This window comes from Kogia breviceps, chromosome X, assembly GCF_026419965.1.
Source record: "Kogia breviceps isolate mKogBre1 chromosome X, mKogBre1 haplotype 1, whole genome shotgun sequence".
Lineage (NCBI taxonomy): Eukaryota > Metazoa > Chordata > Mammalia > Artiodactyla > Physeteridae > Kogia > Kogia breviceps.
The window spans coordinates 77,875,120-77,896,190 of NC_081330.1; the positions used below are offsets into that span (position 1 = coordinate 77,875,120).

General features: G+C 38.7%; 1 protein-coding gene across 3 annotated transcripts in view; it reads right to left on the reverse strand.

Annotated features, from left to right (window-relative positions):
• HEPH (hephaestin) overlaps positions 1 to 20,843 on the reverse strand; it is a 109,639-nt gene extending 88,796 nt beyond the window's left edge. For 2 of the 3 annotated variants that reach the window (XM_059050978.2, XM_059050977.2), the window contains exons 1-6: positions 20,598 to 20,843; positions 13,933 to 14,141; positions 12,059 to 12,303; positions 10,868 to 11,080; positions 2,764 to 2,946; positions 1,432 to 1,686 (exon numbers count right to left, since the gene is read on the reverse strand). In XM_059050978.2, coding sequence (XP_058906961.2) covers positions 1,432 to 1,686; positions 2,764 to 2,946; positions 10,868 to 11,080; positions 12,059 to 12,303; positions 13,933 to 14,141; positions 20,598 to 20,627 — 1,135 coding nt within the window. In that variant the 5' untranslated portion in view covers positions 20,628 to 20,843. The remainder of the gene's footprint in view (positions 1 to 1,431; positions 1,687 to 2,763; positions 2,947 to 10,867; positions 11,081 to 12,058; positions 12,304 to 13,932; positions 14,142 to 20,597) is intronic. The other variant, XM_067024022.1, reaches the window with a different exon arrangement.
• Between the last annotated feature and the right edge of the window lie 228 nt (positions 20,844 to 21,071).

The following is a 21,071-nucleotide window of genomic DNA, read 5'->3' on the forward strand; positions in this document are numbered from 1 at the left end:
GAGAGGTTAAGTAAATTGCCCAAGATCACATAGCTAGTCAGAGGTAGAGTTGATTTAAGCACCTATCGTTTAACTGCAAATTTGAGTACTCGTTTTCTTCTCTTGTATCCACGATCTTGGTCTCATCATTCCCCTGTCTCTAAGATTCAAAATCCCATTTTCTCTCTGAAACCTCATTACAACTTTATATGGTAGGAATCATTATTGCAATCCTCATGAGGAAACATAGACTCAAAAAAATGATATATCTTATCAAAGGTAACTAACTGGTGGAACAAGGTTTTGAATTCAGGCTTGTCTGGCTCTAAGGCTTATGTTTGTTTCACTATTGCACTGCATCCCTAACCTCCATCCACATTCATACTCTCTTACTCAGGTACATTTGGTACTGAGGGCAGACCCTGGACAATGGAACATGAATACCTGGCTCCTATTGGGTCAAACTTACCATTCCAAAATTAATATCCCACCAGTCTATAATTCCTCACCTATTCAAATCCACTTTCACATACTCACATATCACTTTCATGACATTCACTTGATTTACGATACTTCAAATAATTCTAGAAAGTGAGAGCTGAAGAAGATCTTAGAAACTATTTAAACCCAATCTCCCATTATATATATATATATATATATATATATATATATATAATTTTTACCATATATATGTATATATACATATATTTGCCATATATATATATATATATATACAGTTGCCACACACACACACACACACACACACACATATATATATATATATATATATATATGGCAAATGAAGCATAGAAGTGGGAAGGGACTTTTCCAAAGTCACACAATGATTTCTTCAGTTTTCCACAGAGCTAAGACAACCTGAACCTTCTAATCACCTACCTAATGCTCTTTCCATTGTCTCATAGGTTCCTCTGCTCCTCTGATATTCCTCACTGCACAGGGCCATTACCTCAACCATTATCCTTCTAAAAACCAAACCTTCTAAACTTATTGCTGTTGGATTCTAAGTAGAGTGTCACTACTTGCCCACAATACCCCATGATTTCCTAAAGAAGCCTTACTCTTCTTTAACTAATTACTCTTTCACTCCCTGTTCAATCAGCAGCAAATACTATCAGGTTTTAATTCCTTAGAATTCTGATCAAAAAAAAAAAGGCAGCTTAAACGTTCACTCATCCATTCCTATACCATCTTATGTTAGAGATGGGGAAGATGAAACTCAGAGAGCAATGTCCCAGGTCACCTTGCAATTTAATGGCTGAGCCAGGAAAGAACCTGGAATCCCAGAATTCTAGTCTAATGTTTCATCATTTATATCCAACTACCTCATCTGAAAGACCAATCTTATGTCTCCAGGCCAGAAACCCAGCCTCCTGATAACCATCACTGTCACCTACGTCCTGTATCTGAAAGATCAGAGATGTTGGATCTCACCTTGCAAGTGACTATTCACTTGGCAGCTAATTAACCAAGTGCCAGGTTCCTGGGGCACCATCTCAGCAGTCACAAATGTGGCTGGAAAGATATGAGCCACATCAGTTCGGTGGCCTCGGATGGTCAGCATCTGTCCATGGAAGAAAGCTGTGTGGACATCTACCTCGTTGCCCATGCCAAACAAGTGCCAGGCCACACGCTTCTGTGCACACATGCTCAAATCTGGTAAGTTTCCAAAGACAAAGCCATTGATTGCTGCAAAAGAAAATATCAGAGTTAGGAAAGGACAGCCCAATGAGAGAGGCCTTACCAGCTGACAATAATAATAACATTTAGATGAGGATTCAAAGAGCACACTGTGCTGACCATATGTATTATCTTATATAAATCTCACAAACATCCCTGGGAAATAGGCAGAATTCACTGTTATTAAGGAAAAGATGTGAAAATCAAGGCTCAGAGAGCTAAAGTTACTTCTCTCCCAAGACCACAAATCTATTATGGGTAAAGCCAGGATTCCAACCCATAAATCTGATGAAGCTTTCTAAGAAATAGAGTTTATTTTACAAACTTTCTTTCCATCTAAGTCAATTTCCTTCTGAAACTTCCACAGGACAGTTGTCAAGTTAGCTAACTAATTATAATAGTTATTACAAGCAATTGGTATAAAACTAAGAGAAATTTGAGCTGTCCAAGCCATCCTTTGCATCTTCCCTCTGAGTTTTCACCTCCCCCTGGGACTCTCTCATTTTGAGCCCAGTTCTGCCACCAAGTAAATCACTCCCATAAATAAACAAAAGCAAAATCACTTACTTTCATTTCTAAAATCAGTTCTCTGTCCATGCCTCAGGCTTTCATGCCTTTAGTTTGTTTTAAATTTAATTAAATGGTCAACTCCCTTATGGGAAGTCATTTATTTTCTCTACAAAATGTGTAATTTTCACAGTTTGCATCCTTTTTAGAACAAACAAATATTAACCAATTATATCAGTAGGCAATCCTCACCAAAGTGACTTGAGCATATAGTATGTGACTTTGGAGTCCACAGCCTGGGCTATTCCACTATAGAAAGCAGGGTACCTAAAGGCAAGAGCATAACCTATGCAGTCAGATATATCAGGGTTGGAATTTTAGCTGTGCTATTTAATTTCTGTGTAATCCTAGAGTCTCGGTTTCCTCATGAGGGAAGCAGGGGAAAACCACCTACTACTCATGGTCCTTGTGAGAATTAAAAGGAACCAGGTATGTGAAAACATCCACCAAATGCTAGGCCCAGTGGAGACCTTCCATCAATGTTCACTGTCATAGTGTGGCCACATATTCCCAGCTTACCATGCATCCTATTGCTCTCCTGAAAGGTCTCATCTTCTATGTCCACTGAGGCAGGGTCTGAGCAGTAAGTGGCAATGTTCTCATTGATGTGCCAGCTAAGATTCTCATCTATCACACTAAAGAGCAGGAAGAAATCATTGTCCACGTCCTGCCGCTGAGGAGGGAAGTTCCCATCCAGGGTTCCTAGGGGAAGTAAGAAAAGAGCCTTTAAGAACCTTTCTTGGAAGCAGAGGAAGATGGTGGAAGAGTAAGACACAGAGATCATCTTCCTCCAGACAGATACATCAGAAATACATCTACACGTGAAACTGCTCCTATAGAACACCCACTGAACACTGGCAGAAGACCTCAGACCTCCCAAAAGGCAAGAAAATCCCCACTTACCTGGGTAGGGCAAAAGAAGAAAGAAAAAACAGAGACAAAAGAATAGGGACATGACTTGCACCAGTGGGAGGGAGTTGTGAAGGAGGAAAGGTTTCACACACTAGGAAACCCCTTCGCAGGTGGAGACTGCTGGTGGCTGAGGGGGGTAGCTTTGGAGCCACAGAGGAGAGTGCAGCAACAGGGGTATGGAGGGCAAGGCAGAGAGATTCCCACACAGAAGATCGGTGCTGACCAGCACTCACAGCCCCGGAGGCTTGTCTGCTCACCCGCTGGGGCAGGTGGGGGCTGAGATCTCAGGCTCAGGCTTCGGTTGGATCACAAGGAGAGTACTGGGGTTGGTGGCGTGAACACAGCCTGAAGGGGTTAGTGCACCACGGCTAGCTGGGAGGGAATCCGGGAAAATGTCTGGACCTGCCTGAGAGTCAAGAGACTTTTTCTTCCCTCTGTGTTTCCTGGTGTGCAAGGAGAGGGGATTAAGAGCATGGCTTAAAGGAGCTCCAGAGATGAGCACAAGCCACGACTGTCAGCATGGACCCCCAGAGACGGGCATGAGATGCTAAGGTTGATGTTGCCACCACCAAGAAGCCTGTGTGCGAGCACAGGTCACTTTCCATACCTCCCCTCCCAGGAGGCTGTGCAGCCTGCCACTGCCAGGGTCCCGGGATCCAGGAAAAACTTCCCAAGGAGAATGCACAACACGACTCAGGCTGGTGCAAAGTTACACCAGCCTCTGCCGCGGCAGGCTCGCCCCACATCCGTAACCCTCCCTCCCCCTGGCCTGAGTGAGCCAGAGACCCCCTATCAGCTGCTCTTTAACACCATCCTGTCTGAGCGAAGAACAGAAGTCCTCAGGCAACCTACAGGCAGAGGTAGGGCCAAATCAAAAGCTGAACACCAGGAGCTGTGTGAACAGAAAAGAGAAAGGGAAATCCATCCCAGCAGCATCAGGAGCAGCAGATTAAATCTCCAAAATCAACTTCATGTACGCTGAATCTGTGGAATACCTGAATAGACAATGAATCATCCCAAATTGAGGAGGTGGACTTTGGGAGCAAGATATATTATTTTTCCCCTTTTTCTCTTTTTGTGAGTGTGTATGTGTATCCTTCAGTGTGAGATTTTGTCTGTATAGCTTTGCTTTCACCATTTGTCCTAGGGTTCTGTCTGTCGGTTCTTTTTTACTTAAAATTTTTTTTTCTTAAAATTATTTTTGTTTTACTAACTTTATTTTGTTTTATCTTACTTTATTTTATTTTATCCTCTTTCTTTCTTTCTTTTTCTCCCTTGTATTCTGAGATGTGTGGATGAAAGGCTCTTTATGCTCCAGCCAAAAGTCAGTGCTGTGCTTCTGACATGGGAGAGCCAACGTCAGGACACTGGCCCACAAAAGACCTCCCAGCTCCATGTAATATCAAATGGTGAAAATCTCCTGGAGATCTCCATCTCAACAACAAGACCCAACTTCACTCAATGACCAGCAAGCTACAGTGCTGGACACCTATGCCAAAAAACTAGCAACACAGGAACACTGTCCCCATCCATTAGCAGAGAGGCTGCCTAAAATCATAATAAGGCTACAGACACCCGAAAACACACCACCAGACGTGGACCTGCCTACCAAAAAGACAAGATCCAGCCTCATCCACAAGAACACAGGCACTAGTCCCCTCCACCAGGAAGCCTACACAACTCACTAAACCAACCTCAGCCACTGGGGACAGAAAACAAAAACAATGGGAACTACGAACCTGCAGCCTGCAAAAAGGAAACCCCAAACACAGTAAGATATGCAAAATGAGAAGACAGAAAAACACATAGCAGATGAAGGAGCAAGGTAAAAACCCACCAGACCTAACAAATGAAGAGGAAATAGGCAGTCTACCTGAAAAAAGAATTCAGAATAAAGATAGTAAAGAAGACCCAAAATCTTTGAAAGAGTATAGAGAAAATGCAAGAAACATTTAACAAGGACCTAGAAGAACTAAAGACGAAACAAGTAACTATGAACAACACAATAAATGAAATTAAAAATATTCTAGAAGGGATCAATAGCAGAATAACTGAGGCAGAAGAATGGATAAGTGACCTGTAAGATAAAATAGTGGAAATGATTACTGCAGAGCAGAATAAAATAAAAGAATGAAAAGAACTGAGGACAGGCTCAGAAAATTCTGGGAAAACATTAAATGCACCAACATTCGAATTATAGGGGTCCCAGAAGAAGAAGAGAAAAAGAAAAGGACTGAGAAAATATTTGAAGAGATTATTATTGAAAACTTCCCTAATATGGGAAAGGAAATAGTTAATCAATTCCAGGAAGCACAGAGAGTCCCATAGAGGATAAATCCAAGGAGAAACACGTCAAGACACATATTAATCAAGCAATCAAAAATTAAATACAAAGAAAACGTATTAAAGCAAAAAGAGAAAAACAACAAATAACACACAAGGGAATCCACATAAGGTTTACAGCTGATCTTTCAGAAGAAACTCTGCAAGCTAGAAGGGAGTGGCAGGACATATTTGAAGTGATGAAGGAGGAAAACCTTCAACAAAGATTACCCTACCCAGCAAGGATCTCATTCAGATTTGATGGAGAAATTAAAACGTTTACAGACAAGCAAAAGCTGAGAGAGTTCAGCACCACCAAACCAGCTTTACAACAAATGCTAAAGGGACTTATCTAGGCAAGAAAGACAAGAGAAGGAAAACACCTACAGCAACAAACCCAAAACAATTAAGAAAATGGGAATAGGAACATACAAATAGATAATTACCTAAAATGTAAATGGATTAAATGCTCCCACCAAAAGACACAGAATGGCTGAATGGATACAAAAACAAGACCCATATATATGCTGTCTACAAGAGACCCACTTCAGACCTAGGGGTACAAACATACTGAAAGTGAGGGGATGGAAAAATATTTTCCATGCAAATGGAAATCAGAAGAAAACTGGAGTAGCAATTTTCATATCAGACAAAATAGACTTTTAAAAAAGACTGTTACAAGAGACACAGAAGGACACTACATAATGATCAAAGGGTCGATCCATGAAGAAGATATAACAATTGTAAATATTTATGCACCCAACATAGGAGCACCTCAATATATAAGGCAAATAGTAACAGCCATAAAATGGGAAATGGGCAGTAACACAATCATAGTAGGGGACTTTAACACCCCACTTTCACCAATGGACAGATTATCCAAAATGAAAATAAATAGGGAAACACAAGCTTTAAATGATACATTAAACAAGATGAACTTAATTGATATTTATAGGATATTCCATTCAAAAACAACAGAATACACATTTTTCTCAAGTGCTCATGGAACATTCTCCAGGATAGATCATATCTTGGATCACAAATCAAGCCTTGGTAAATTTATGAAAATTGAAATCGTATCAAGTATCTTTTCTGCCCACAATGTTATGAGATGAGATGTCAATTACCAGAAAAGATCTGTAAAAAATACAAACACATGGCGGCTAAACAACTCACTACTTAATAACCAAGTGATCACTGAAGAAATCAAAGAGGAAATGAAATAATATCTAGAAACAAATGACAATGGAGACACAACGCCCGAAAACCTGTGGGATACAGCAAAAGGCGTTCTAAGAGGGAAGTTTACAACAATACAACCCTACCTTAAGAAACAGGAAACATCTCAAATAACTAACCTAACCTTGCACTTAAAGCAATTAGAGAAAGAAGAACAAAAATACCCCAAAGTAAGCAGTAGGAGAGAAATCATAAAGATCAGATGAGAAATAAATGATAAAGAAATGAAGGAAACAATAGCCAAGATCAATAAAACTAAAAGCTGGTTCTTTGAGAAGATAAACAAAATTGATAAACCATTAGCCAGACTCATCAAGAAAAAAAAAGGGAGAATACTCAGATCAATAGAATCAGAAATGAAAAAGGAGAAGTAACCACTGACACTGCAGAAATACAAAGGATCATGAGAGATTACTACAAGCAATCTCTGCCAATACAATGGACAACCTGGAAGAAATGGACAAATTCTTAGAAATGCACAACCTGCTGAGACTGAACCAGGAAGAAATAGAAAATATGAACAGACCAATCACAAGCACTGAAATTGAAACTGTGATTAAAATTCTTTGAACAAACAAAAGCCCAGGACCAGATGGCTTTCCAGGCAAATTCTATCAATATTTAGAGAAGAGCTAACATTTATTCATCTCATACTCTTCCAAAATATAGCAGAGGGAGGAACAATCCAAACTTAATCTAAAAGGCCATCATCACCCTGATACCAAAACCAGACAAAGATGTCACAAAGAAAGAAACTACAGGCCAATATCACTGATGAACATAGATGCAAAAATCCTGAACAAATTACTAACAGAATCCAACAGCACATGAAAAGGATCATACACCATGATCAAGTGGGTTTTATTCCAGGTATGCAAGGATTCTTCAATATACGCAAATCAATCAACGTGATACACCATATTAACAAATTGAAGGAGAAAAACCATATGATCATCTCAATAGATGCAGAAAAAGCTTTCAACAAAATTCAACAACAATTTATGATAAAAACCCTGCAGAAAGTAGGCATAGAGGGAACTATCCTCACCATAATAAAGGCCATATATGACAAACCCACAGCCAACATCACCCTCAATTGTGAAAAACTGAAACCATTTCCACTAATATCAGGAACAAGACAAGTCTGCCCAATCTCACCACTATTATTCAACATAGTTTTGGAAGTTGTAGCCACAGCAATCAGAGAAAAAAAGAAATAAAAGGAATCCAAATCAGAAAAGAAGTAATGTTCTCACTGTTTGCAGATGACATGATACTCTACATAGAGAATCCTAAAGGTGCTACCAGAAAACTACAAGAGCTAATCAATGAATTTGGTAAAGTAGCAGGATACAAAATTAATGCAGAAAAATCTCTGGCATTCCTATACACTAAGGATGACATATCTGAAAGTGAATTTAAGAAAACAATCCCATTTACCATTGCAACGAAAAGAATAAAATATCTAGGAAACAAATGGCCTATATGCAGAAAATTATAAGACACTGATGAAAGAAATTAAAGATGATACAAATGAATGGAGAGCTATACCATGTTCTTGGTTTGGAAGAATCAACATTGTGAAAATGACTCTACTACCCAAAGCAATCTACAGATTCAATGCAATCCCTATCAAACTACCACTGACATTTTTCACAGAACTAGAACAAAAAAATTCACAATCTGTATGGAAACACAAAAGACCCCAAATAGACAAAGCAAACTTGAGAACAAAAAATGGAGCTGGAGGAATCAGGCTCCCTGTCTTCACACTATACTACAAAGCTACAGTAATCAAGACAATATGGTACTGGCACAAAAACAGAAATATAGACCAATGGAACAGGATAGGAAACCCAGAGATAAACTCACGCACATATGGTCACCTTATCTTTGATAAAGGAGGCAAGAATATACAGTGGAGAATAGACAGCCTCTTCAATAAGTGGTGCTGGGAAAATTGGACAGGTACATGTAAAAGTGTGAAATTAGAACACTACCTAACACTATACACAAATATAAACTCAATGTGGATTAAAGACCTAAATGTAAGACCAAACACTATCAAACTCTTAGAGGAAAACATAGGCAGAACACTCCATGACATAAATCACAGCAAGATCCTTTTTGACCCACCTCCTAGAGAAATGGAAATAAAAATGAAAATAAACAAATGGGATCTAATGAAACTTAAAAGCTTTTGCATAGCAAAGGACACCATAAACAAGACCAAAAGAAAACCCTCAGAATGGGAGAAAATATTTGCAAATGAAGCAACTGACAAAGCATTAATGTCCAAAATTTACAAGCAGCTCAATAACAAAAAACAAACAACCCAATCCAAAAATGGGCAGAAGACCTAAATAGACATTTCTCCAAAGAAGATATACAGGTTGCCAACAAACACATAAAGAATGCTCAGCATCATTAATCATTAGAGAAATGCAAATGAAAACTACAATGAGATATCATCTCATACTGCTCAGAATGACCATCATCAAAAAATGTAGAAACAATAAATGCTGGAGAGGGTGTGGAGGAAAGGGAACCCTCTTGCACAATTGTCGGGAATGTAAATTGATACAGCCACTTTGGAGAAAAGTATGGAGGTTACTTAAAAAACTACAAATAAAACTACCATACGACCCAGCAATCCCACTATTGGGCATATACGCTGTGAAACCATAATTCAAAAATAGTCATGTACCAAAATGTCCATTGCAGCTCTATTTACAATAGCCAGGACATGGAATCAACCTAAGTGTTCATCAACAGATGAATGGATAAAGGAGATGTGGCACCTATATACAATTGAATACTACTCAGCCATAAAAAGAAATGAAATTGAGATATATGTAGTGATGTTGTTGGACCTAGAGTCTGTCATACAGAGTGAAGTAAGTCAGAAAAAGAAAAAAACAAATACTGTATGCTAACACATATATATGGAATCTAAGAAAAAAAAGGTCATGAAGAACCTAGGGGTAAGATGCGAATCAAGACACAGACCTACTAGAGAATGGACTTGAGGATATGGGGAGGGGGAAGGGTAAGCTGTGACGAAGTGAGAGAGTGGCATCGACATATATACACTACCAAACGTAAAATAGATAGCTAGTGGGAAGCAGCCACATAGCTCAGGGAGATCAGCTCAGTGGTTTGTGACCACCTAGAGAGGTGGAATAGGGAGTGTGGGAGGAAGGGAGATGCAAGAGGTTAGAGATATGGGAACATATGTATCTGTATAACTGATTCACTTTGTTATAAAGCAGAAACTAACACACCATTGTAAAGCAATTATCCTCCAATAAAGATGTTAAAAAAGAAAGCACCTTCTTTCTTTAGCAACAGTAAGCTCTAAGGTGTACTCATAAGTAAAGAATAGAGAGAGAGGGGCCTTAAGAGTCTATCGGCAACACAAAAGTAGGTAGAGACCTCTGCTGCTAATTTCTATTTCTAAATTCCCCACATGAAACCACCAATTCTGTTGAGCCTAGGACTTGTAGGTGAGGTACATAGGATCTAGAATAATTAGTTCCCACCATCCCTGCCTATGTCTTCAACTCAGGGCTTTGATCTAACCACACTCCTGTAACACACAGGTCTTCAGGCATGACTACACCTTAAACATACCATATTTCAAACCAAATCCACAATCCTCCCCAAATTCTGATGACTACACTTTCAATCCTATCCAACAGACTATTAACACATACCTTACTCTTATGTAACATGACTTCCATCATTACGAATTCGAGTTTTTAAATAAAATAAGAAAAGAATAAAGTAGCAAAGTGTTTCAAAATATTTTGTTTCTGGGCTTCCCTGGTGGCGCAGTGGTTGAGAACCCGCCTGCCGATGCAGGAGACACGGGTTCGTGCCCCGGTCCGGGAAGATCCCACATGCCGTGGAGCAGCTGGGCTCAAAAAAAAAAAGTTTCTGTTTTTTGTTTGTTTTTAGAAAAAAAAATGTAGTGAAATAGAAAAAACAGTGAAAAAGGGAGTTTGGCAGGATTTATTCCTACTCATAAACTAAGGTGCTAAATTAACACTCCCCAGGCTGCTGCTCAATATCTAGGTGACTCAACAATATCACTGCTTCCCCTAGATATCCCAAACTGTATCTCACAGCTCACATTTGGGGCTTATACCTCTTTTACAGGTTATAAGTGGTCCGATGAGGCCAGTAGCAATGTCTCGTGGTGCATCTACATGGGAATGGTAGATCCAGGTGAGGCACGCTGGGTCAGCATCAGTGGGTGCATGGCCTTCTGGAATGGTCCAGTTGTAGATGTGGCTGCCTCCAGGGGGAACAGAGTCATCAGCTTTCAGCCAACCAGAGGAACCATCTGGATATAGGGATCCTAGAAAATGAAATTGCATATGCGTAGTCCCAGGGTGAGTGAGAAGGAGCCTGGCAGATGTAGAAGCCAGGAGAGAGATGTATAGAATTCCTAGTTCCAGTCTTGTGGAAGGTAGAGTTCTAAAGTTCAGCACAGTGTTCCTCACAACCTAATGAAGGCACAGATTCAGGTAATATCTAGCCAAGAACCCTAGACCTCAAATCAACAGTGGGTAGAAAGGTAGCAGCCCTTGGGGAAGGAGCTATGACCATAGAAAGTGCTATACAGCCTAACCTAGTAATGCTCTAGTGCAAAGCCGATAACATGGAGGCAAGAGTGAAGAAAAATTCCCTTCCTTCAAGCACTCACTTTGAAAAACAGAAAGCAGACAATCACAGAATTTCCATCTAAAGGCAACTTAATGATCAATTGATCTATTCCTATTTTATGAAAGAGAAAACAGAGGAAAAATAACTTGCCCACAGGGAGTTAATGGTCAAGTCAAGACCTTCTGAGTTTGCTCTCTATTCCCCTCACTCACTGTTGTGTCAGTACTATAGGCCATTTGGCCTGGGACAGTAGGAGATACAGATGAGTAAACCAATCTCTCTCTTAAGGAAAACAATGGACCTTTTGGAAGACTGTGACACAAGAATAATGCTCCCTTACATTCACAGAACATTCCTCTTTCCAAAGCACAGTCAAATATTTTATGTAAATGCCATTCAAGTAATTATTTGTGATAAAAGGTAAATTGAATCTCTACATTCTTAATGAAGAATTTGAGGTTCAGAGAGGGAGAGTGACTTGCCCAAAGTGACACAGTGTGTGAATAGCAGAACTGATAACAGTACCCAGCCATATTTTCTCTGAGGAGAGTCCTTGCCAACTGAGATCAAAAAGGAACACTATCTTTATTCCCAGTTCCTCTCCCTCAGATGGCAGTAAAGAAAATGGGATATTTGTTGCAGGTAGGAGAAAAAGGAAGGGCTGATTTACCTTCTGAGTCTTTCTCATAGAAAACGCCATGGGGGTGGATTGTGTAGGGACGAGTGGCAAAATTCTTCAGGTGTATAAGAATGATATCTCCCACCTCAGCCTTCAACACTGGCCCCAGGAAGCCCAGCCAGGCTGGCTGAACCATTTCATCCATGTATGAACCATCCCTGTATTCCTTGTAGATGGTCTTCTTGTAGCTGCTCCCTATTCGGTTCTTGTCAGACTTCAGGAAGTTGGAAGCTACTCTGGGAAGGAAGGAAAGAGAAAGTCACAATTTTGCCTTTTTTCCAGAGGTGGCTGATCAAAAAGTGTCCATCTTTGTTTAGGGCAAAACAAGAGGAAATGGGATTGTACTGATCAAAACATGAAAGTTTTACGTTAGAATCTAATTGTTAGACAATGAGAAGTATTAAGTTAAAGCATATGAATTTGCTGATATTTGAGCAATTTTAACCTACAAAATAGACAATCTCACTCAGTAAATCCTAATATATAATAATGGGGAGGCAACCAACTATGGACAGACTCTTTTTAAGTGAACAACTCCCTACCCAGGTGGCCTAACTTAGTGTTGCCTTGCTGTATATGGGAAGTCTTATAGCATAGTGGTTAAGTTCACAAACTCTGGAGCCAGGAAGTTTCAACTAAATGCCAATATAGCTATTTCCAAATCTGTAGGACTTTGAGCAGTTTACTTAACTTCTCTGTGCATAATTTCTCCATCTGTAAAATGAAGATAACCATGGTACCACTTATTACTGGTGACTAAAATAATTAAAATACATAAAGAGTTTAGAAAAGTGCTTGGAAAATAGTAAAAACTTAATAAATGTTGAGTAATATTAAGTAATAAATATTACTTCAAAGTATTTGAGAAGGGGATAACAAAGTTATCCCTCAAAGATACTTTTAACACAGACTCTGTGACTCCAAAACTAGATGAGTAGAAAAATGGTTTGTTAAAAAATAGTGCTGTTTTTCTTACTCTAATTCTTCCTAGAGAGCTCTGAGATGTTACAGTCAACTTTGGAAAACTCTGAGGCTTTGGAGAGGCAAAGTAATTCATGATCACAAAATATTTTAATACATTAATTCAATTTTTTCAATGGGCATTTTTGGAACACCTGTAAAGCTCTAAGATTAAGAAAGGTTAATCCTGTGGGATCTGTGAGAGGCAGAATGGTGAGAAGAGTACCAGCTTTGCATCCATATTACCCAGGTTCAAATCCTAGCTCTCTGTTTACTAGCTGTTGGACTTGGGCAAGTCACTTGATCTCCCTGAGCTTCAGTTTTCTCATCTATAAGATGAGAACATCCATGCTCACCTCCTAAAGTTTCTGTAAGAATTAGGTGGGACAAAGTATATAAATTTCTAGTATGGTACCTGTCACCTAGTGTTACATAAGTGATAGCTATTGCTGTTCTTTCCTTGATTCTAAGGCTGATCTTATTTTTTCACATTTTTACATATCTTAATCAGTATAGTTCCATTGAACTATGGCAGCATACATATACTATACACATCTTACAAAAACACTGTATATATATCATGTTTGTTTCGTGTTTAAAAGCTAAATACCTATTATTAAAACAGCATTGTGGATATCACCTTAGAATCAAGGCAATATGAAATGACCTTTAGGACCCTAAAAATACTTAGGCACCTCACTGTGGATAAGCGAACTCCATATGGGATACTGGCTCCTGAGTCAACTAGTCATCTTCTCAGGAAATGTATCACTGGGTTTATGGCCCAGAGAGATCAGGAGCTGGCTGCAACCACACCCTGGGGAAAGGTCTTCAAGAGCTACTTGTTGGCCTCAAGAGTGTCCCTCTCTAACTCCATCTCTAATTCCACAAGAGATTAAACCTACCTGTCACTGTCCAGAGGCTGGTTCGTGATGACATTCCTTCCCTTAGGAGCATAGTTCCACTGCACGTCCTGGATGCCCAGATAGTAGACTCTAGTGGCCCCATCAGTCAGTTGGGGCCACAAGGGTTGCACGAACAGCAGAGCCCATAGAAGATGGCCTGGCTCCATGGCCCACATTACTCTGGGAAACAGGCAAATGAATAGCTGCCGCTATAGAAGAAAGAGAACAAAGGGGCTTTGCATGTGTCTGGAAAAGTAAAGAGGCAAGAGCCAGACTGAGTGACTGAGAAAACAAAAACCGATTAGCCTAGAATCTCTGCCTTACCTGTTTCTTTTCAACAAGTGTTCAAGGATCTCTACACATTGGACCTTGGAGGGCAAAGTTAAAAATCACTTGTAATGACAATTGTGTATCACTTTCTTCAGAAGAGAAATCTGGATCCATTTTCTTCAGCAATGTAGAAAGAAGAATATATTCTGGCCCCAAAATTAGGAAACAGGCATCAGTAGCCTGATTGAGCCACTGACTCACTCGGTACCCAAATCAGGTCACTAATTCTCCCTGTGTCTCTGTTTTCACCATTGCCACTTTCCATCCTCTATGAACTGTGTTTAAAAACAAATGAGAATTCACCAAAATACATTTATTAGAATGTTCATAGACCCAAAATGGAAACAGTCAATATGTCCATGAACACTATAATGGATGAGTAGATGATATTTTATTCATATAATGGAATTCTATATAGCAATGGTAATGAACAAACTAACACTATACATGAAAATATGGATGCCTCTCACAAATACAATGGTGCAGAAAGAAACCAGACACAAAGGGTACATATTATATGATTTCATTTATATAAAGTACAAAATCAGGCAAAACTAATCTATGCTGTTAGAAGCCAGGATAATGTTTTCTCTTAAGGTATGGATCAGTGACTAGTAAGGCAGAGGAGGAAGGCTTCTAGGAAATGTTCTGTTTCTTGATTTACTTACTGGTTACATGGGTACATTCAGTTTGTGAAAATACACTGAGCTGTGAACTTAGCACATTTATCAGAAGAAATGTTCTCTGCTGGTTCTCTGCCATGCACAAATCCATTTAATGTGTCCAACCTTGAGTCAGAGTTAGAACTAAGCTTCTAACCTTTCATTCTGATACATCAGCCAGGCAGTTAGACTTTTGGGGGCTGATATGAAGCACTCAGTCATACTATACGCAGCTACAGTCAATCCCAGAAACACAGGTGACATAACATAAACACAAATATACATACACTTGCATATACATAGACACATGCAGTCTTATCTAAAAGCAGAGATGCAGACACTTTCATACACACTAGAACCACAGTGTCACAAAGAACCTTAGTCACTTTCAAAATAATAATAATAATAATAACCTACAATGGAAAAGAATCTGAAAAAAATATATATATGTATAACTGAATCACTTTACTGTACACCAGACACAAACACAACATTGTAAATCAACTATGCTTCAATTAAAAAATAATAAAAATCAATATTTATAGTGTGTGCATGACATGTCAGAGATTGTTCTAAGTGCTTTACAGATTAAATCATTCAATCCTCACAGCAACACTATGAAGCAGATGCCATTATTATCCCCATATTATAGAAGGAGAAACTACAGAACAGCAGTATAAGATAATTTTGTCCAAGTTTACCTAGTTAACAATCAGTAGAGTTGGGTTGTGAGCTCAAGGAAGTATGGGTCCAGTGTCTGTCTATTTTTTTTTCAATTGAAGTATAGATGACTTACTATATTATGTTAGTTTCAGGTATACTTGTTCTTAATTACCATGCTATACTACTTTTCACAAAATATACTTGCACACACAGAAAACATGTACAGACATATCTTGTTTTATTGTGCTTCACTTTATTTCACTTCACAGACATTGTGTTTTTTACAAATTGAAGGTTTGTGGCAATTCTGTATTGTCAGATGATGTTTAGCACTTTTTAACAATAAAATATTTTTAAATTCAGGTATGTATATTTTTAAAGATGTAATACTATTGCACACTTAATAGGCTACATTGTAATATAAAGATAACTTTTACATGCACTAGGAAACCAAAAAATTGTGTGAAGATTTATTACGATATTAACTTTATTACAGTAGTTGGGAACCAAACCCACAATATCTCCAAGATATGCTTGTATATGCCTATAGCTATAGTTATACCTGAGAAAACTCCCTATACTCTGAAACATGAAATCATATGTAGTTATGATCACTTCCATAAACAGAAACATACATTCATATGAGCAGAGATACATCTAATCAATATCATTCATGATGATGATAATAATGATGGTAATTTTCATTCATGGAGAAATTACTACACACTAAGCGTGATGCTCACTTTTTTAAAATATATAAATTATTTCACTAAATCCTCAACCTAAGCACATGATATTAGGGACAATTAATCAAAAATAGAAAATCAAAAATATGCACAGACTCACACGTGGATAGGAAATCCCCAGATATTTACCCTGATTGATAAACAGAACTACAGATTTCCCTACATATTCTCAGACCCCTCCACACAAAGTAGTGGCCCAAGTGTGTAATCCCCACTCTTCATATGACATTTGGAAGAAAGCCCTTGATATGTGGGAGGACCTGTTCTTGGAATTCTCTTCCTAAAACCTGGCTTTCCTACTGACCAATTGTGTAGCCTTGGGTGATATTTAGCCACTCTGGACCTGTTTTCTTATCTATAAAATATATCTAATAATATAAGCCTTGGAGAAGTAAATTAGAAAACTTACATGAAAAGGCCCCAGTACAATTAGTGTTTAGAACATAACAGACAGTAAATGTTAGTATTCTTCCTGTTCCTTCTCCCTCCTGGTGACAGTTTGTTAATTTATCCTTACTGTCTCCCACACATCTTATGTTCTATATTTCAACTTTAAGGGCTAACTTAAATCCTAACTGCTCTAGAAGGCCCCCTCTAGCCTCTCCATATCACTGTACTCTGAAGAACTATTTACTCTCTATAACACCCAAGTACATGAAGTCAAACTTTGTATTATTATTATCTTTGTCTCATAAGCTGCCTCATGAACTGTCTTTATTTACCAGATTGGACTATAAACTCCTTGAGCATGAATGTCACATCTTAGAGGTCTTTGTGTGTATCTACTGGCATATATGGTGATGGGGGCCCTGTAGGTATAACGTAAACAGCTACTGCTAGAGTGACATAAAACAACATAGACATACATTTTCCCACCAGTTGACTTTAGTCAAGTTCGCCACTGGTTCAAAGAGTGACCTTAGTGAGCCCCAATTTTCTCATCTATAATAGAGCTGGACTATAACTTACTTTTGGGGGATCATGGATTTTCCGGAATATAATGAAATGCAAAAACACAGAACTACAAAAATGTTTTATATAAAGAGCTCTCAAAGAGTCTTTCTAGCTCACATTCACTGATGAAATACAGGTGCATTCACATGCACCAACATATAGTACCACATATGGATATACAGATAGCATGTCCTCAGCAAGGAGGGAGTGTCCTTGATTCAATGATAATCTGAATGCAACATGCACCTCCTTCAAGTTTCCTTATCAAAGAGGTGTCAGCAAGGCTGTTGTGCCTTAAACTCATGTAGAGAGAAAACTGTCCCAGGTAAGAGTTCCACAACTGAAGAAGCACATGGTTAACTTGGAAATATTCCCAGAAGAGACTGGTATAGAACTTCAGCAGTAAATGTAAAAGCATTCAAAGGGTGACTAATGACCAAAAGGACTAGACTATAGAACCTGGGAAAAAAACGCAACTTAGCATTTGCCTAGCATTTTCCACAGTATGTTTTTCATATATTCCATATTATTTAATTCTCACATTCTTGTGAGATAAGGATTTTTTTCCCCATTTTGCATTGAGGACACAGGCTTTGGAATCAGACTGCCTAAACAAATCCTGGCTTCACTCTTCCTAACTCTGTGACTTGATAAACTGCTTTGCTTCTCAAGCCATAGTGTCTTCATCTTTGAAATAGAATTAATATTATTTGCTACATCTCAGAGCAGTTGTGAGGATTAAATGAATTAAGATCTGTAAATGAATAGAACACAAATAAGTATTCAAGTGCACAAGAGATAAAAAAGTATTAGTGGCTATGATTATTACAGACAAGGAAATAGCTTTAGAAATGAAAATTGCCAGAATCACAAAGCTTTAACATTTTATGGATAGCCATATCACATACACACTCATAAGTTCCTATATACAATAGCACACTGTAAGCATATAGGCACATGTATATGGCTTAGATTAATTTCTTTAGAAGGAAAATGATATATGAAAAGAGCCAGAACTTTTGAGTCAGATAAACTTAGGTTTGAGTACTGTTTTCAGCTGCGTTTGAAAGAAATAGCACCAAGGACTTAGTAGGTATCTGATAAATATAAGTTTTCATTTCTTCTAGTCACTAATTTCCCTTTTTATTCCCAAAGCTGCATTTGTTGTTGCTACTTTTATTGTTGTTTATTTAAATTTGGTTTATCACTATAAAACAGAAGAAAGGGAAAGCCCATAACATTCTTTTAGAATCACTTGGATATTTCATGGTAAAATTGAAAGTCTTTAGACTCTAGAAAAATAGATTCTAGTTCTGAATTCATCATTTATTAGTTGTATGACATAGAACAAGTTACCTAGTTTCTTAAGCCTTGATTTCCTCATCTCTTAAATGGAGATAATATCTGCTTTGGACTCCCTATTAGTTTGCTATGAAGATAAAATGAGATGCAGGATTTGAAAGCCTTACATAAACTTTTCACTTGGACAGGGCTATTTTTTCTCAGCTGAGCCCACAGGAGGAGGTCTTATAGAAAGGCCAGACTGAGGAGGAAAAATAAAAGGGAAAGGTAAAAGGAGAAATGAAATACAGTGAGCAAGAATCCTGGAGGAAAGTAAAAAAAGAGGGTAGAAGGAAGAGGTGCTCAAAGGAGAGAGAAAGAGAGAGAGAGAGAGAGAGAGAGAGAGAGAGAGAAGGGATTTCTGGGATACTTCTAATTAGACATAGTTTAGTCAGTGTACACTGAGACTAGTCAAAACTTCCTTTCCTGGCATCCCAATGTCACCTGGGCCTGGTCTCCATCATCCATGACAGTTTGCATCACTGTTTTCCCTAGAATTTGCAAATTGTTCCTTTAATGAGACAATGCTCTTTTCTCTCTGAGTTTGAATAGACTGGCCTGGACACACTCATCCTAGACAAAGGATCACTCAGCTGGACACAGAAATGCTGAGCTATCCTTGAGGTTTCATCTCCAATTTCAGAAGTCTTACTAATAGAACCCTCCATCAAGATTGACCTTTTGGTCCTCCACTTTCTTAATGCTGTGTGGCTTTTTCTTTACCTTGTGACTCAAAATAGGGGATTTTCTCACCTTCAGTGTGTATGGGACTTTACTGGAAGGGAAAATGGGGAGAGTGTTTAAAGTCTCAAAAGAGTAGTACAAGTACAATTTATATTATTTTTTAATCATTATCACTGTATCTTAGTATGTCAGAGATGGGAAAACGGAGGTCCACAGAGGAAGAGACTCACCTGAAGTCCTGAGAGCTAGTACTAGAACCTAAGATACTCTAGCCTGGCAATCATGTCCAGTATATTATCACCATACTGTTCCTGGGACAATATGATTTCACTACACATTTGCATGCGTATTAAGGAGGTTCCTTTATTTCCTCACACCCCAGTTGTGGTATAATAGAAAGTATACTGATTTGAAACTAGAAGACCTGGATTCAAATTCTCTTTCTTGCCTGTACTAGCTATGTGACCTTTCAACAAGTCACTTTCACCTATTTGAGCCTCAGTTTTCTCATCCAAAATTGGGGATAATATTTATTTCACAAGATTGTTTTGAGGCTCAAACAAAATAATGGATATATGAGCCCCTAGCAAAGGGCTTAGAATACAGTAGATGCTCAGTAAAAAAACTAAATGTATTTTAGATACATACATCCATAAAGACCTTTAGAAACTATATTTTTTTCAATCCCTGATGTGACATATAGAAAACTGAGACCAGAGAGATGAAGGGGCTTGCTCAAAGTCAAGCAGCCAGTTACTGGAAAAGCCAGAATTTGAACCCATATTTTCTAAAATATTTCTTCTACTTAGGCACTAAGTGTAAGAAATAATTCAGATTTTAAGCTGATAGCTTAGTTCAGCTATAATTTATTGCCTTACTCTGTGCCAATCTGGATCTCAAAGTATGAAACTAAATGATCATTTTTAAGTGCTTGAGCTTCCCATTTATGTAGTCCTCAGATCCATTACCTCAATAAACCCCACAAACTGTGAGACAGAAAATGAGCACACTATTTCAACAGGAAAATTAACTACTCTCTACAACTCCAGGATTGTCTCTGAAACAGCTGAGCCAGTGTGGTCCTGGCCATTTTGGTGAGAGGAACAAAGAGAGTGTATTGTCTACTTTAACTTTCCTGCACACAAAGCCATGCTTCCTCCAACTTCTCAGCCACTGACTTTCTCTTCTAGTGGCCAAGGATTCCCCTAAACCAAACTGAATAAAGGTTTTTTTCAAAGAAAGGGAGGCAAGGTAGGGCTTGGAAAGAGAGGGGATAAAATCTTACCTTTGACGCAGAAAACACTTCCATATTCATGTCAGTGGCCTAGTGATGCTAAGCTGCAGACCCCAGCATGAGTCTGACAGCCCTGCTCAGTCTGTATCCTGGGTTACAGAGCCTTTCTCATAAATAAAGTCCGGGACTCCAATTTGGCTGGTGTTACTGGGGAGGGGTGAATGGAGGCTGGGGCAGTTCTGGGTGCCCTCTTTTCCAGAAACTAAACTGCTGGAATGTCTTGTTCCGGGCCTGGTTTGGTACAAAACCCGGGACGGTTCTTTGACCATATCCGGTGTTTTCCAAATCCCGGTTAGGATCTCCAGAGGAATTACAAGAGGGTGGGCTGCACTTCTCTTATCTCAGCTTGCTTGTTGGTATTTGCTGAGAGGGGGAGGAAATGCACTGTCAGTGTAGCCAGTCAAAGCTCACAGGAGGATTCCAACAGCCTCATTTAAGAAATAGGGCCCTCTGCAAGGGTTACAA